The sequence below is a fragment of the Microcaecilia unicolor genome, chromosome 1, assembly GCF_901765095.1.
Source record: "Microcaecilia unicolor chromosome 1, aMicUni1.1, whole genome shotgun sequence".
Classification (NCBI taxonomy): domain Eukaryota; kingdom Metazoa; phylum Chordata; class Amphibia; order Gymnophiona; family Siphonopidae; genus Microcaecilia; species Microcaecilia unicolor.
In genome coordinates this window covers 437,581,146-437,598,442 of record NC_044031.1, presented here as the reverse complement: position 1 = coordinate 437,598,442, position 17,297 = coordinate 437,581,146, and the positions used below count along the sequence as shown (strand labels likewise).

The window sequence follows — 17,297 nt, the reverse complement described above, 5'->3', positions numbered from 1 at the left end:
CATGCAAATGTAAAGATCACATGAAAGGACCTAGGATCCCTTGTTTGAAAGGAAGATTAGCATGTATCCTAAACATTCATCTGTATGCTTCCCCAGGCTGTCACAAAGCTACAACTGAGCAGTCAAAAACAGCTTCTGGAACAACTGGATTGTAAAGATGTGAAATCAATAAAGACAAAAACAATTCATGAAGACCATAAGAGAAAGGGGAAAGGGAAATGAGACTTGATATACCGCCTTTCTGAGGTTTTTGCAACTACAATCAAAGTGGTTTATATATATTCAGGTACTTATTTTGTACCAGGGGCAATGGAGGGTTAAGTGACTTGCCCAGAGTCACAAGGAGCTGCACTGGGTAAGAAGTAAAATAGCCCTAACATCAATATGAAAACCCCAATATATTGGGAGAAGGGGAAAGCAGCAACATCATAGGCACTGAGACACCAGGTCAATGAGAATGAAAAGTTTGGACACTGGACACTTGGGATTCAGTGGGAGGTTTAGCCCCAATTCTTGACCACCTGGTTCTGAGAATATGTGATCAATCAACTAGCTATTAATATTCATGGTCTCCTGAGGCACATTTCTTATCTTTGAAAATGTTATCCAGGAGAGCACTTGGTAATTTCTGACTAGGAGGTGCTAAAGAAGGACATCTTCCTTGCTTTGTATTTTTTGGGACAAAAACTATCCCTATGGAACTAAGAAAGTGGCAGGGTGGGTGGTTATGGTGTCTAGCATCAGCTACAGTGGTAACAGCAACTATTCCATTGTTCTCTTCATTAATGAATGAAAATAACAGGTTGAGAAGGGCAGGTTGTAACACAGGAGGCATTGGTGGTACAGAGAGCAGCAGCAGAATGAGGCAGGGGAAGGGGAGGTTTTCCTTTAATTATTATTATGCTTTTATTTTTAAAGTTTTGCGATGTAGGGCTGAAACTACCCATTGGAAACTGGACAGCAGGTGTAGCAAGGTCTTTCCTGCAGCATTGCCAGTCACCCTCAACACATTCACATACACCAGGCCAGTCTTCAGGAACTGTCAGCAGGATTGTATTAGATTCTGGTTAGGAGTCAGGATAAAACTTCTCATTGGAAACTGGACAGCAGGTGTAGCAAGGTCTTTCCTGCAGCATTGCCAGTCACCCTCAACACATTCACATACACCAGGCCAGTCTTCAGGAACTGTCAGCAGGATTGTATTAGATTCTGGTTAGGAGTCAAGATAAAACTTCTTAAAGCATAATATCAAAGCCTCTTTACTAAAAACTAATTACATTATTGTATAGTGGAACTTTTCCTTAATATATAGGATGAAAGTAGAACAACAAAAGAAAGTCATTCCATAATATTTTTTTCCTTGTAACTGGGTCAGGAGAACCTCTGAGCCCTTCAACCACAACAAGGCTTAGATAGGATGACAAACAAGCTACATTCCTAATGTTCCTTGTGCTCATATACAGAAAAGCTAATTCACCATACCAGTCATACCAGAAGCCAAGATAAACCTACTTAAACTCTGACCAAGGCAGATTGAAAAAAAAAAAGAAAAGGAAGAGGGGAATCATGAGGGAAAAGGGTTTCTGGCTCCCCTTCTCACACTGGCTCAATCTGCTGACTTGACAATATTTGTATATGCTGATCACATTCAAATTCTCTGTCCTATAGATCCTACCAATCAGCAAGCCATCTTGTCTCTGAATTCCTATTTGGAACAAATTACATCATGACTTAGAGAAAACAAGTTGGTTCTTAACCCGGAAAAAATCTAAGGCTTTACTTTTCTCAACTACCTCAACTACCAGTGTCATACCATATTTTTCTCAATGGTTTCCCTGTCTCTCAAGTCCACTCCACACATATTCTCTGATTCATTCTTAATTCCTCATTTACCTTTATGGGCAACCTGAAGGATAAGTCTGAAGTGGACTAACACAGCTACCACATCACACCTTTATTGAACAAATCTCTAAAGTTGTCAAATGGTCCTTCTATAAACTACGATATAACAAAAGAGAGGGAACGAATTACAAACTAAAGTCCAAACAAAAAAAACAGCACCACGGGCCTTGTCAAGGCTCATTCATTAAAGAACTGTGTTCCATTTTTAAAGGCCCGTGGTGCTGTTTTTTTTTGTTTGGCCTTCTATAAACTACACCTCATCAGATCAATCCAACCTTTATTACACACTTCTACTCTTAACATCCTCATCCACTCTCTAGTTATTACCCAAATAGACTACTGTAATTCCATCTATCTCGAGTTGTCAGTGACAGACTGTCATCACCTACAGTTGGTTTTAAATACCACCATCAGAGATCTTCATAATTTTAGGAAATATGACCACATAACCCTGTACCTCAAAGCTTCAACTGGTTGCCTATCCCCATCGCATCATGTACAAGATCCTTCTACTTATCTCTAAAACTCTCATCTCTTCTGAACCTGCCTACCTCTCCCAATACCTTATTCTCTATTCTCGGACACACATACTTTGATCTGCACTACTTAATCTTCTTATGACCCCTAAACACAGAGAAATTTTCCATGAACATAGTAGACACACCATATTCTCTTTCCAAGGTCCCAAGCTATGGAAAGTATTTTTTACATTACTTTATAATCTTATCCCCATTGAATACATTGCAGATGCAAATTTTGTGCAGGAATATTTGTATTGTACTAGGATAATTATGAGAGCCTATTTTAAATTAAGTACTTTGCAGAAAATAGCCACTGTTAAAATTTGTGGCACACTTGGAATTTAGTAAATATGAAGATGTTACCTGGTTTATAATAAAGTGTGGTGGAGAATAACATTAGACATCTTTTTGTACAGCATTTAAATATTCACAATAAAGGTAATTCTATAAATTGGTGCCTAAAGTTAGGTGCCAATAGTGTGTTCAGTGTACAGAATAGTAGCGCTTATGTGTGTGAAAAACACCAAGAATTAGCAGTTATGTGCATAAGAACTTAGGGGCCCTGTTACTAAATATTTTCTATTTTTTAAGCGCTGGTGTTTTCATGGTGGTATTTGGGCAGTGCCATGCACTGCCTGGTTACCGCAGGATTAGCATGGGAGCCCTTATCGCCACCTCAATGTGTGACGGTAAGTGTTTCCCCCAAATGGTCGCACAGAAAGTGGTTCACTTACTGCATGGCAATTTCTTTTCCCCCAAAATGGCCAGACTTTTACCCGCTGTGGTAAAACGGGGCCTTAGTTCACATCTAAAACACGCCCTACACTAGCTCAGGCACCCTTTTACTGCAACTTAGTAAAAGGACTCCTTAGGGATCCTTTTACAAAGCAGCACAAAAATGTGGCCTTAGTGTGTCCTTAAGTGGGTCCAAAACTAAGATAGGGAGTGTCAGCAGTGTGTCAACAGGCCTGACAGATGGAAGACAAGAGGAAGGAGATGCTGGCTATCTTTAGTGGGGGGAAGTAGGAATGAAAAGGGAGATGCTGTCCTCCTGTGGGGGGGAGGGAGAGGAAAGAGATGATAATGGTCACCTGGGGGATATGGAGTGGAAGTGGAGATGGTAATCACCTGAGGAGGAGGAATAGACAGGAAGGGGAGATGTTGGACATGGGAAGTGGGGCAAGAGTGTAGGTTAAAATTTTGCCTAGGGCACCAGATACCCTATGCAACTATGGTAGTGTTGATGTGTGACACCAGGACACTTGACCTTCTAAAAATGGTTTCCCCAGATTGCCAGTGACTAACGGGATTTTACTGTGCTCTGTTTGTCTGATCTTGGGAATCAGTTAGAACACAAAGAAAGGACTTGGACAAAAAGAAGAGAAGAAAGAGTAGGGTTGGTCTGAAATCATTCATTGAAGAGCGGTGGAGGAGTCTCAGCTGAGACAGGTGGTAGAAAGGCCCAGTATTTGCATAAAGAATGGGAAGAGTAAGCTGTTCTTCCCTCAGAGACTGAACTGCAAGGAGCAATTTACCATTGGGCTTCCTGGATGTTGGGTTCCCTGCTATCTCTGGGTGTTCTCTTTGATAGTCCCCTGTCTTTTGGACCTCATCTCTCCCAGCTAATACAAAGGTCATTTGCGGGTCTTGCAAAGATTTGTTCTTTAAAGCCATTTCTTGACTCCCATGCCTTAAATACCTTGTTGCATGCCCTGATGTTAACTCACTTGGATTACTTTAACTCTTTATTAGCTGGTATTCTTCTAACTTCATTGTGTCGTCTCCAACTGGTGCAGAATACTGTGGTAAATCTGTTGCACAATGTAAAGAAACCTAACCTTGTTACTCCACTCTTGTTTGAGCACCACTGGCTGTCAATCTGCCATAGGATTCATTTCCAAATCTTTCTACTGGTCTACCATGCTTGCTATCCAGGTACACCCAAGGATGGATTAACACTATATTGGACCCTAGGCAAACATGCATTTATGGTGCCTTCTTCCCTCCTACCACTATGGACTCATTTGCTATATTTCTCCCCCACTCTCATTTACTACATTTTTCTTTCCCCTCCCCTCTGAATCACAGTCTTTTTCCCCTGCCCTCTCCCCCCATATTTCACCTCTCCAGAAGCATCAGGGAAATTGTATTGTTTTGCTGTGGACATGGTGGCAGTATGGGTTTGTGAGTGAGCATAGAGACTATGCAAGCACATGCTTTGAAAAGAGTGACTTAATGTTTAGAGGTGGAAAGTTGCCAAGTTACCCAGTCTTAGGAGGGAGATTTTTGGCCAGTCCTGGGTTTTTGGTGCATTATGGAAAGTGTAATGCTGATTTCAGAGGGCAAAATCATGGACTACAAATAGCACACTGAATTGGCATGTCAGCTCAAAAACATGGCTGGCCAAAAATCTTCCTCCTGGAAATGGGTAACTTTACAGCTCTGCAGCAATGGGCTGAGAACCAGTGAAGCTAGGCAAGTCTTTTTCAACCTCCATTGCTTCTGGTACAATCCAGAAACACTAAGGTGGACTGCCCCAACGAGAGATTTATGGGTGATGTGTTTGGAGTACAAATTTGCAGAAAGTTTTACATGTGAGAAAAGCTTCAGAAGTGGAAGAAGTTTTTTTTTTTTTTTTGCTGTTTCTGATTGAATATAGGCAGAGTGGAAGCAGTAAAGGCTCCCTTGTTAACTCCACATAAGTCAGTTAGCACAAACTCATGAAACTAGGCTAGCTGGATAATGCTTCCCCCACCTTTGATATGCCCCCGCCTAAAAAATGTCAAAGAAATATTTGATTAATGAGTGCTGACAGGCAATTTACTGAAAATGCTTTAACACTTTTTGCGTTGAGCCTTTTTTCCATGTTAAGCACATGTTAGTGCTTAATGCGGTTTAGTAAAAAGGTCCCTCTGTTTGGAAAACCAAAGAAGGGATGTATGTGATCTTGAAAGCTGATGTGCAAAATAATCTTTGAATAATGATTACATTTATTGTAGGGGGTCCCATTTCCTTACTTTGCCATGAATAGCTGCATCTAAGATGACAGCTATGAGCAACTGTAGGAACTCCCACGGACCCTAGGGTAGGAAGGACTCCTCTTACATACCCATAAAGCTGCTCATCAGCCAGCAGGATTCCACCATCTTTTTTCACCCCTTAGGCCTGAGCATACCACCTCCAAGGCACAGCCAGGCCATAGCAGCTCTCAACAGATGGAAGAATTTGCAACAGGATATCTTACTCTAGTCTACAGCCTACATTGCTGTGTCATGACCTACAGATGTGTGCTTGTTTGGGAAAATTTGTATACTTATTTCATGCACATATTACATATTATTATATTGTAAATCTCTATGACTTGTGATGTAAAAAGAGCGATAGATTAAGTCTAATAAACAATAAATGATAAACTTGTATTACAACATGCAGGAACAAAATGAAGAGGTTAAATCTTGATACTAAAGTACAGAATCTACCTAGAAACTCATCCTCTTGTTTCTTCGAAGAAAATGTGAACTGCAGAAACAGAGCTGCTTTGAAGAAATGTTCTAAATCAAATTTAAAGTTTTCATGAGTGTCTATAAAGAAAATAACTTTCCTTTTAGATCCCAGTGAAGTTATATCATAGTATTCAACCACAAGCCAGTATCTGCTTTTAAGAGCAGTGGCACAGCTTAGAGAAATAAATCAGTGTATTATAAGAACTACCTAATATGGTTCTATTAGATTGAACTACTATTGGCATAGAATGATATTCTTTTTGTTCTCTAAAGTTCTTTTAAGCTTAATAACTTCTGAAGATATGGCCAAGAACACAAGAATGATAATAGTTCACTGTACAAACAGACCACCTGAAGTCTGGGAAGATGTTTATCTCTATCTCTTTTCTAGTTAAGTCAAAAGCCACTTCGGTCAAACCAAATAAATTGAGATCAGATGGTTTCCGCTTCTTCTTAGATTGATTTCTTTTTCTGAAACATGGAATGTTTTCACAAGACAAACCCTGCTGAATTTCTAAAAGAATGTGATGTGATGTAAAGCAGACATTTTTTTTATAATGTCCAAAATGCTAATATATATCCAGAAATATTTCTCACCCACTACAGTCCCTCCATTACCATTTTCAGTTACCAGGAATATAAAGGACAAACATTCATTTGCATAACGTCTTTGATTAGCCCTAGCTGAATTATCCCAGCCCATGTGAGAAACCTAAGCCTTTGTTATGGGAACAATCATATTATAACAGCACAGTAGTAGGTACTGAAGCATCTTACTACGAGGGAAGCGGGGTGGGTTATCATTGACATCGGTAAGGGTTACAGTGACAGAGGTTGTGCCTGATAGTCCGCCCATTTGTCCAACCATATCCTTTGCCTGAATTACGAGGAGATACTGGTCTTTGGCCTCTCTGTCCATGCTGGGCAGAGCTGTCCTTACGACACCTAAGAATGAAAAAAACAAAGCAAATCAACACAGTTAGCCACTACTTTTGGACCTGATCAGTATATTAAAAAAAAAAAAATCAAACTAATCTTAATTAGTATGTACTTTTTAAAGTTGGCTCAGTATGGACTGTTAAATAAAAACAAAACATTCAGCTGTGCAGTTAATATAAAAACTGAAAAGTCTAATTTAGACAGATTCAAATCATATGTATATTCAATCATGCTATCATTTTAGTGAGCACTGTTTGTTTCATGATATACCACCTACTCATGAGGATCATAGCCCTCTAAACAATTAGGTTTGTAACTTTCAGAAGGAAATGGAAGTTAAGCATCAAAATGGGGGTAAACGGAAGTTAGGCACTATTGTATAATGTAACACCTAAGTGCTTTAGTGCATAATTGCAAAAGGGGTCTGCACATGGGTGGGGCATGGATGGGCCTTGAGTGGCTCACACACATGCATAAGGCCTGTAGAATAAGTTTGCCCATAAGTGCCTACATTTAAGTGCTAACATTTACATGTGCCTTTTATATGGCATAAGTGATGGTATGCAAATGCTGAAATCCTCTCTGTTCTATAACAGAATGCTGTTATAGAACACTCTCTTAGTGCAGATATTTTTAATACCATTTATAGTATTGAGGGCGGGCCATAATCGAATGGGGCCAGCCATCTCTAAGGGCGGCCATCTCCGGGGATGGCCCACTAAAGTGGCGCCTCCGACCGTATTATCGAAAAAGATGGCCGGCCATCTTTCATTTCAATAATATGGTTGGGACCGGCCAAATCTCAACATTTAGGCCGGCCTTAGAGATCGCCGGCATTAGAGATGGCACCATTGGTTTTCCCTGATAATTGAATCTCATGGCGGCCATCTCAAAAACGGCCAAATCCAAGGCACTTGGTCATGGTATGAGCCAGCATTTGTAGTGCTTTGGTCACCCTCACATGTCAGGACACCAACCGAGCACCCTAGGGGGCACTGCAGTGGACTTCACAAATTTATCCCAGGTGCATAGCTCCCTTACCTTGGGTGCTGAGCCCCCCAACCCCCCCCCCCCCCAAAAAAAAAAACACTCCCCACAACTGTACACCACTACCATAGCCCTTAGGGATGAAGGGAGGCACCTACATGTGGGTACAGTGGGTTTCAAGTGGGTTTTGGAAAGCTCCCATTTACTACCACAAGTGTAACAGGTAGGGAAGGGATGGGCCTGGGTCCGCCTGCCTGACATGCATTGCAGTACCCACTAAAAACTGCTCCAGGGACCTGCATACTGCTGTCATGGAGCTGGGTATGACATTTGAGGCTGGTATAGAGGCTGGCAAAAAAAAAATTTTTTAGGGTGGGAGGGGGTTGGTGACCCTCCGGTGGTCATCTGGTCAGTTTGGGCACCTTTTTGAGGCTTGGTCATGAAAAAAAATGGACCAAGTCAAGTCGACCAAATGCTCGTCAGGGACGCCCTTCTTTTTTCCATTATCAGACGAGGACGCCCATGTGTTAAGCACACCTATGTTCCCTGTTTTGGGAGGTATCTTTGAAAGATACCTTGTTCCGAACCATGAGCTTTTGAATGACTGTCGACCTTCCCCCAGGTCGAGTACTTCAGATGGCAGGAAGTCAATGGCTTGAAAGGAGCTTTCATCAGCTGGGTAAGAACAACATTGAGGTCCCATGACACAGGCGGAGGTTTGACAAAGGGGTTCTGACAAAAGCAAACCTCTCATGAACCAAACAACTAGAGGCTGTCCAGAGGTGGGCTTACCCTCTGTACGTTGACAAGCACTAATTGCGCTAAGATGAACCCTTATGGAGGTTCATCATTATCATTTAGTTGTATAAGTTAGACCAGTGACATAGTCACGAGTGAGCCTGGGTGTGCCTGGGCCCACCCACTTTTGGCTGAGGCTCACACACTTTTGTGACACCCTTGCTATGGCTCATGGGGATCTTCAAGCCTGTCAGCTGAAGAGGTCCTCCTCTAGTTGCCATAATACTCCCCTATGCATTGTAGTCAGTAATACTATCCATAGGCTGCCATCGTGCCAACCTTCCATGTATGCCTGATTTTTCTGCATATGCAGTAGAGAGGTGAGGTAGCCCTGTTAGACCACTTTTAAAGGTAATCAATAGAAATACACCAAAATAAAACATGGAAAAGAAAATAAGATGATATCTTTTCTTATTGGACATAACTTAATACATTTCTTGATTAGCTTTCGAAGGTTGCCCTTCTTCGTCAGATTGGAAATAAGCAAATGTTGGTAGATTACAGTATATATAAGTGAAACATCAAAGCATTTCAGTGACAGTCTCACAGGATGGGGGTGGGTAGGTGAGAGATAGGGAGATATGCATAGAGAGAGAGGAGTGGCCTAGTGGTTAGGGTGGTGGACTTTGGTCCTGGGGAACTGAGGAGCTCAGTTCAATTCCCACTTCAGGCACAGGCAGCTCCTTGTGTCTCTTGGCAAGTCACTTAACCCTCCATTGCCCCAGCTACAAATAAGTACCTGTATACAATATGTAAGCCACACTGAGCCTGCCATGAGTGGGAAAGCACAGGGTACAAATGTAACAAAATAAAATAGAGAGAGGAGGGTGTCAAACCAATACTATTTTATGGTTTATAATGGGCTAGAAAACCCAGATCTTTGTTAAGTCCTGTCTGGTGGGTGTCAAAATATCTAATCATTCTGACTTCAAAGGTCTTATGTTCCTATATTGTTTTGAAGTTCCCTTTTAGGATTCTTACCATGAAATCACTGGTACAGTGTTCTGGTTTTGTAAAGTGCTGCCCCACAGGCATGACATCTTTATTAGTACTAGCATTTTTCATATGCATATGCAAAAACTGAGTATACATGGGGGAGGGTGGTGCAGCAGAAGCCACTGACTTTCAATCATTAGTTAGTGTTCTGGCCACTGGAGGAGGACCTGTTCAGTTGGTGGGCTTGAGGATCCTCACTATTTTACAAGAGGCTCTGCAAACATAAAGACTCTTGTAAAACAGGAGTGGGGCTTCACGCCCCAGCCTCTCTACATCCAGAAAGAGCAGTAATTTTAGAAAACCTACTTTCCACCCCTTCCCAGGCCTAGGAACAGCTTTCTAAAATTGCTGCTCTTTCAGCAAAAGTGACCCCCACCCTGATGAAAATAACCCCAACCGACTCCTGACAGCACAACTGATATAAATGTTTCCCCCCTAGCAAAAGCCGCCCCAACATCACCCAAACCCTCCAGAATCAACTACACCCTAGCATAAATTGACCCTGCCCCCTAGCATCAACCAATTCCCCAGCAGAAGCAGCCCCCTCCTCAATGGCCTTCACATTTGAGCACAGGCTCAATATGTGGCATCTTCCCCCATACTCCTCCAGGGCCTGAGGTCCCTCAAATTTAGCCACGGACCACAAGCCCCCTAACCCCTCACCCCTGAAGCCATCCCCAGCATACCGGGGATCCATGGTATCTAGTGGTGTGGGAGCAATGCCCACCTGCTTCCAGTTCATGGTTGCCGGAATTCAAAATGCCTGCCAAGACCTCTAGCAGCAAAACTGTGATATTACCACTATGGATCAGGCTTGCATATATGGGTATAATTCCATATTTGGAATCCTGTCTTGGCAGTCATTTTGGATTTCATCAAGCATGAGTCAGGAGCAAGTGGGCATCACTCCTACCTCACTAGACACCAGTGTTCTCCAGTAAGCCCAGCCCAGGGACAATGTTAGGGGATGTGAGGTAAGGGAGCTTGTGACCCATGCATGATTTTGAGAGGTAATAAGCCCTGGGGGAGTATAGAGGACACTTCCATATATAGAGATCATGCCCACATGTGGAGACCTCAAGGTTCAGGTGATGCCAAGGGGGTTGAAGTGATGATTTTTTTTGGGGGGGGGGGCATATCTGTGGTAGGGGTCAGGGGATGTTGCAGGGAAGGTTGGGTGATGGAAAGGAGTGCTATAGGTGAGGAAGTGCTGGCATTGTAGGTCCCAAGACCTCAGGATTTAGCGCTGTCCCTGCCTGGGCACCTAATCATGCCTGGGAGCAGATCTAAATTCCGACATCTGGATTTCACACTATAGACATGGATTCCCTATATGAAATAAGGAATACACATCTGTATTGTGGTCCTGCCAGATCACTCATTCTTCCCACTTTCCCCCATGCTCCTTGCCATTTGGGCGCAGTGAGATTCCACTCATCTGAATGGCCTTTGTTTTCAAATGGCTTTAAATTTCTGGACCTGTCTAGATATTTAAAGGCTGCCATTTAGACATGTAGATACTTCTAAAATAAGCACCATAATGTCTCAGGTGTGTTTAACACCCCCACACTTCATTATAATCTGCAGTACCCTTTCCAGAAGCATAGTTGATGAATATGTCATGTCTATTGCACAATAGCTGCTAACACTCATTCTTTCACAAATTATAGTAAAAGACATTTAAGGAAACAGAATTCAGAAGAGGAAGATGTCACACTGTTTTTCCCAATATTACTGTTGTAGAACTTTTCCTTGCCATTTTACAACTTTTTTTAAAGAGTATTAGTTCATATTTCTCGCCATTCTAAAAAGGCCAGTATACAGAAATTTGTATTTCATAGCATCTCAGCCCTGTGCTGTTACACAAAGTACCTGTGTGTCAAACGAAACTTGTGACTCTTACGTGACAAATAAGAGGAAGTCCATTCAATTCCTGGGGGCTTCCTCTCATTTGTCGTACGGGAATCGCTAACGTGGCTTTGTAAAAGAAGTCCTGTGAGCGCTAATCTAAGTGAGGGCCCTTGACAGGAGGGAATTGTGGTGTCATAAATTATATGTTGCTGCTGTAATTAAATATTTTAATGTTTTTGTTCTGTAAGGAGCCCTTTGCAAAACAGCGGTAAGCATCTTAAAATGGTGTACCGTGGGGCACGCTGAGGCATCCCACTGTAATGTTTGCATGTTTGCGTACACACTGAGGGGCATAATGGAACAGAAACGCCTATCTCCATGGGCGTTAATCTCCGAGAACGGGTCCGTGAAGGGGCGGACCGAACCGTATTATCGATAAAAAATAGACGCCCATGTTTTATTCGCCAATGTGTGAGCTGGGCGTTTTTGCTTTTCAGCGATAATGGAAAAGGAAAGTGCCCAGCTCAAAAACGAATAAATCCAAGGCATTTGTTCGTGGGAGGGGCCAGGATTCGTAGTGCACTGGTCCCCCTCACATGCCAGGACACCAACCGGGCACCCTAGGGGGCACTTTTACAAAAACAAAAAAACAGGTAAAAGAGCTCCCAGGTGCATAGCACCCTTCCATTGTGTGTTGAGCCCCCCAAATCCCCCTCAAAACCCACTGCCCACAAGTCTACACCATTACTATAGCCCTAAGGGGTGAAGAGGGGCACCTACATGTGGGTACAGTGGGTTTGGGGGGGTTGGACGACTAATAAGCATTAAGCAGCACAATTGTAACAGGTAGGGGGGATGGGCCTGGGTCCACCTGCCTGACGTCCACTGCACCCCCTAACAACTGCTCCAGGGACCTGCATACTGCTGCCTGGGAGGAGGGTATGACATTTGAGGGTGAAAATAAAAAGTTGTGAAACATCATTATTTTGTGGTGGGAGGGGGTTAGTGACCACTGGGGGAGTCAGGGGAGGTCATCCCCGATTCCCTCTGGGGGTAATCTGGTCATTTAGGGCACTTTTTGAGGCCTTATTCGTGAAAAAACAGGGTCCAGGAAAAGTGCCCTAAATTCTAGCTACAAACGCATCCATTATCGGCGAAGGGCGCCCATCTCTGTTCGGGTGATAACCACGCCCCAGTTCCGCCTTCGACACGCCTTCGACACGCCCCCGTCCACTTTGTCCGCATCCGCGACGGAGTGCAGTTGAAAGCGTCCCAAATTCGGCTTTTGATTATACCGCGTTATTCGTTTTTGTGAGATAAACGCCCATCTCCCGATTTAGGTCGGAACTTGGGCGTTTTTCTCGTTCGATTATAAGCTGGACTGTGTGCTAAAATATATTTTCAATTTTTTCACGGAGGGGGTGTATCTAGGGTCAGAGAGTAGGAATGTCTATGCCAATCAGTTAGCATGTCGGCGTTGCTGGACGTTAACCAATTAGTGCAGGCTTAGTACGTGAGTCCCTACCACCTAAAACTCAGATGGTAAAATTGTCTAAATTGGAAATTCAGTCATTTTACCCGTCCAGTAAAAAATGGCTTTAGGGTGCAGGAAAGACCCATATAAGGGGACGCTAAGGTCATTTTTTGCTGCAGCTTTGAAAAAGGGCACCTAAGTTTGAGAGAGAAACAGATGGGTCCTTTTACTAAGCCATTAAAGTGGCCTGTGGTAGTATGGGAGTGTGTTTTGTGTGCACACTGAGCCAGTGGCGTTCCTAGGTCGGCTGCCACCCGGGGCGGATCACCGCTGCACACCCCCCCCCCCCCCGGGTGCAGCGGCGTTCATCCCCCCGCACAACAACCCCCCCCAGCGCATCAACCCCCCCCCCTCCCGGGTGCATTCTTGGCTGCAGAGAGCAGCCGCGTGGCTGTCGGCTCTGCAGGCTCCCTCTGACCCGGAACAGGAAGTAACCTGTTCCGGGGCAGAGGGAGCAGGGAACCAGCGGAGCCGACAGACGCACGGCTGCTCTCTGCACCCCTCCAGCAGCCTGCACCCGGGGCAGACCGCCCCCACTGCCCCCACCCCCCTTGCTACGCCACTGCACTGAGCCTTTTTTTTTTTTACTATGACAGAGAAAAGGGGATTTTTTTTTAATGGACCAGGAAATATGCTGAAATTAAAACTAGCACATGCCTATTTATGGCCTGAGCCCTTACCACCACCCACTGACCTATGGTAAAAGCTCGTATGCTGCCTGCACGGTAACTATGCAGTGCGCGCCAACTGCTGATTACCACCAGGAATGCCTCTTGTGGTAGAAAATAGGCAGAATTACCGCTGGGCGCATACTCTAGCCCAGAAGGAGTACCAATATGGTGCTCGCTACCCGTGTATTAGCCATCCCACACCTTACTAAAAGGTCCCCAGAGATATCAGTGATGCTGGTGCCTTTACTAAATATTGTGGAAACATTCATAAAGAAATGCTGCTGTCATCCAAAATACTTAAGATATCATCATAAATTAAAGAGCAGTCTAATTAAAGGCATATTGTATATAGCAACTCAGAAAAAGAACTACCCAGACTTAAAGGAATTTGATTTTTTTAAGGTTTTTGTTTTGTAGCACTATTAGAATAGAAAACTACAAGATGGTCGTATATAATTTGTGGCAAGAATAGATTTCCTGACAATGCTATATATTCTTTCCTCTCATCTTTTCAGCTTTTTGTCTGAAACATCCTTTGGCAGGGAAGAAAACAGCAGTAGAAATGAAAGTTATGAGATGTGACATGCTTTTAGCATTGTAACCAATCATAGTTCAGCCAAGGTCAGCATAAATGATACTGCGTCGTTCTCAGGGGCTTCTGTCCATTATAATGTCTTACCTGTCTTTGGTTCAACAGAAAAATAAGGTTGTCCCTGCAGAATACTGTAAACCACCCGGGCACTGCTTCCATAAGTAGGATCATCAGCATCAGTAGCTGTTACTTGAAGCACAAAGGTTCCTGCACGGAATAACATTAGCACTCAGTTAAAACAGATCTGAAGGTCATAAAACAGCTAAACATACAGTGAAATTTATAGTGATAGAACTAGCAGAAGCAATACAATGGTGAGAAAAAAATGTAAGAAACCATTTCACAAATTACCTCATGAACAAATATTGAGGAAATTAAAAAGTCATGGAATAGGGGGCAGTGGTGAAGAACTGGTTAAAAGACAGAAATCAGACAGTAAGGTTAAATAGTTAATATTTTTAATGGAGATGGATAGTGGGCTTCCCCAGAGGTCTGTACTGGGATTGCTGTTTTTTAACATATAAATAACCAGGAAACAGGAGTAATGGGTGAAGTGATCCTTTTACTAAACTGTGTTAAGCACTAATGCACACTTAGGAGTGAATTCTAAAATGGCACCTGAAAAATCAGCATTTAAAAACCCCACGGTATTCTATAAGCCACACCTATGGTTTATAGAATAATGCCTAAGACAAATCACATAAAAATGTAGATGTTACCATTTGCACCAATGAAAATGTGGTGCAATTGCCTGCACCTAAATTTACACACAGAGAACACATATTCTATAATTACATACATAACTCAAAACCACCAAGAGACTGGGCCGGGCCCAGGGCAAGGCCGGCCCCGGGCCCCCCCCCCCCCCCCCCCAGGTCATCGTCATCGCCACCCCCCTCCGTCCACCACCAGGCCAGGCCCCCCTGAATTCAAATCATAGCACCTCACCTCGACCTCACTCCATGTGAAAGAAGTGCAGCAGCGGCAGTCTGCTGATCGCCTCCCTTCGGGCCTTCCCTCCCTGTGTCCCGCCCTCGTCTGACGTAACTTGCGCGAGTGCGGGACACAGGGAGGGAAGGCCCGAAGGGAAGCTATTTGCAGACTGCCGCTGCTGCGCTTCTTTCACACAAAGCGAGGTCGAGGTGAGGCGCTATGATTTGAATTCAGGGGGGCCCGGCCCAGAGGGGGGCAGGTGGAGGGGACTGCGGCGCCGGGCCCCCCTTGGAGGCCCAGGCCCAGGGAATTTTGTCCCCCCTGCTTGGCGGCCCTGCTCAAAACCATGCACCCAATCTGCCCTAAAATGCCTATGATCCTCCTATTTCCATGCCCCCTTTTTGGCTGGATATAAATTTAGGAATGGATCCCACATCTAAATTTATACCCATAAGTTCCAATTAAACCCAATTGGAGTAGAGGAGTGGCCTAGTTGCCAGAGCTGCCAAGCGGTCCTGATTTTCGAGAGGGAAATTTTAGTACATGCCCCCAGCTCTACCCTACTCTGCATTGGCTCCACCTACTCTATCTCATGGCCCGCCCCCTGGAACACCTCAATCTCACGGCCATTCCAGAAAATATTTTATTTACACCAGTAACATCAGGGAAGTGTAAGAGGGTTTCAGTTCATTCTATTACACCCCCTATCCAGCATTTATTCCCCCCAGGGACATACCCAGGAGGGGGCCCTGGCCCCCCATTTTGAGCTCGAGCCCACTCCAAAATTGTGGCACTGGTTGAATCGCTGGTGGAGCTGCTCAAGCCCCGCTAGTTGAAGAGGTCCACTGCATGAGTTCCTACCATGCTGTTTGAGTAGTGCAGTAGTTAGCAGCATGCTTCATCCACTGATGCCAGCCCTCCCGCATATGCTCAGTTCAGTCACTTGATACTGGAAAATAAGATGATACCTTTTTATTGTACTAGCCTAATATCATTATCAGTTAAGCCAAAACCTCCTACCTCAGGTCAGGTCAGGACATTATACTGCTTTTATGGCATCCTCTCCTGACCTGAGAAAAGAAGTGTTGGTCTCTAAAGGCTAATGAAAAATATATTAAAATCAGCCCAAGATAAAGGTATCACCTTGTTTTCTATTTTGTGTTTTATTTGCATTTATTAACCTTTATTAAACACAGCTACCAAATTACTTTATCCTAAATTAAAAATAAAATTATTTTCTGTACCTTTGTTGTCTGGTCATTTACTTTTTCTAATTGTGTTGGTCCCAGTCTCTTGATTCTGTTTTCCTTCATCTTCTCTTAACTCTCTTGCCAGGGTTTCCTGTCCATTTTGTCATTTTTCTCTCCTTTCTTCATTTTATTTTTTTGCCTCTCTCTCTGTTCAAATTTAATTCATTCTTACTATATCCGTTCTTTAATGTTTCTCTTTACTTCATCTACCTATGACTTTTCATCTTTCCTCACCTTTGTTCTCCCCAAGCCCCTTCCTCTTATTCTCCACTCTTTCACTAACTTTATCCTCTTCCCCTTTCCATCCCAGCATTTCCGCTCTTTGTCTCCCCCATCCTTCCAATGTCTCCTCCTCTTTCTCTCTGCATCTTTCCATCCAGTGTCTCCTCTTTCTCTCCCTACTCTTCCATCCAGCATCTTCCCTCTTTCTCTCCTACCCTTCCATCAAGTGTCTTCCCTTTCTCCCCATCCTTCTACCCTCTCAAATTCTTCCATCCAGTGTCTCCCTCTACCTCCCCTTCCTCCTAGCCAGTTCTCTCTCTCTACCCTTTTCCATTCAGCTTGACCCCCTCTCTCTCTCCCCATCCTTCCAGTGTCTCCTCTTTCTCTCTGTGTCCTTCTGTCCAGCATCTCCTCTCTCTCTACCCTTCCATCCAGTGTCTTCCCACTTTCTCTCCCCATCCTTCCATCCAACATCTCGCTTCTCTCCCAATCCATCCATCCAGTGTCTCTCTTTCTCTCTCTCCCTACCCTTTTACATTCAGCATGTCCCCTCTCCCTCTCCATCCTTCCAGTCTCTTTTCTTTCTCTCCCTACCCTT

The 17,297-nt window shown here is 43.8% G+C and overlaps 1 protein-coding gene across 1 annotated transcript in view; it reads right to left on the bottom strand.

The window, feature by feature from the left end:
• The window catches only part of CDH7 (cadherin 7), a 335,699-nt gene that overhangs the window by 135,946 nt on the left and 182,456 nt on the right, over positions 1 to 17,297 (bottom strand). The window contains exons 3-4 of the mRNA XM_030212588.1: positions 14,382 to 14,501; positions 6,704 to 6,871 (exon numbers count right to left, since the gene is read on the bottom strand). Coding sequence (XP_030068448.1) covers positions 6,704 to 6,871; positions 14,382 to 14,501 — 288 coding nt within the window. The remainder of the gene's footprint in view (positions 1 to 6,703; positions 6,872 to 14,381; positions 14,502 to 17,297) is intronic.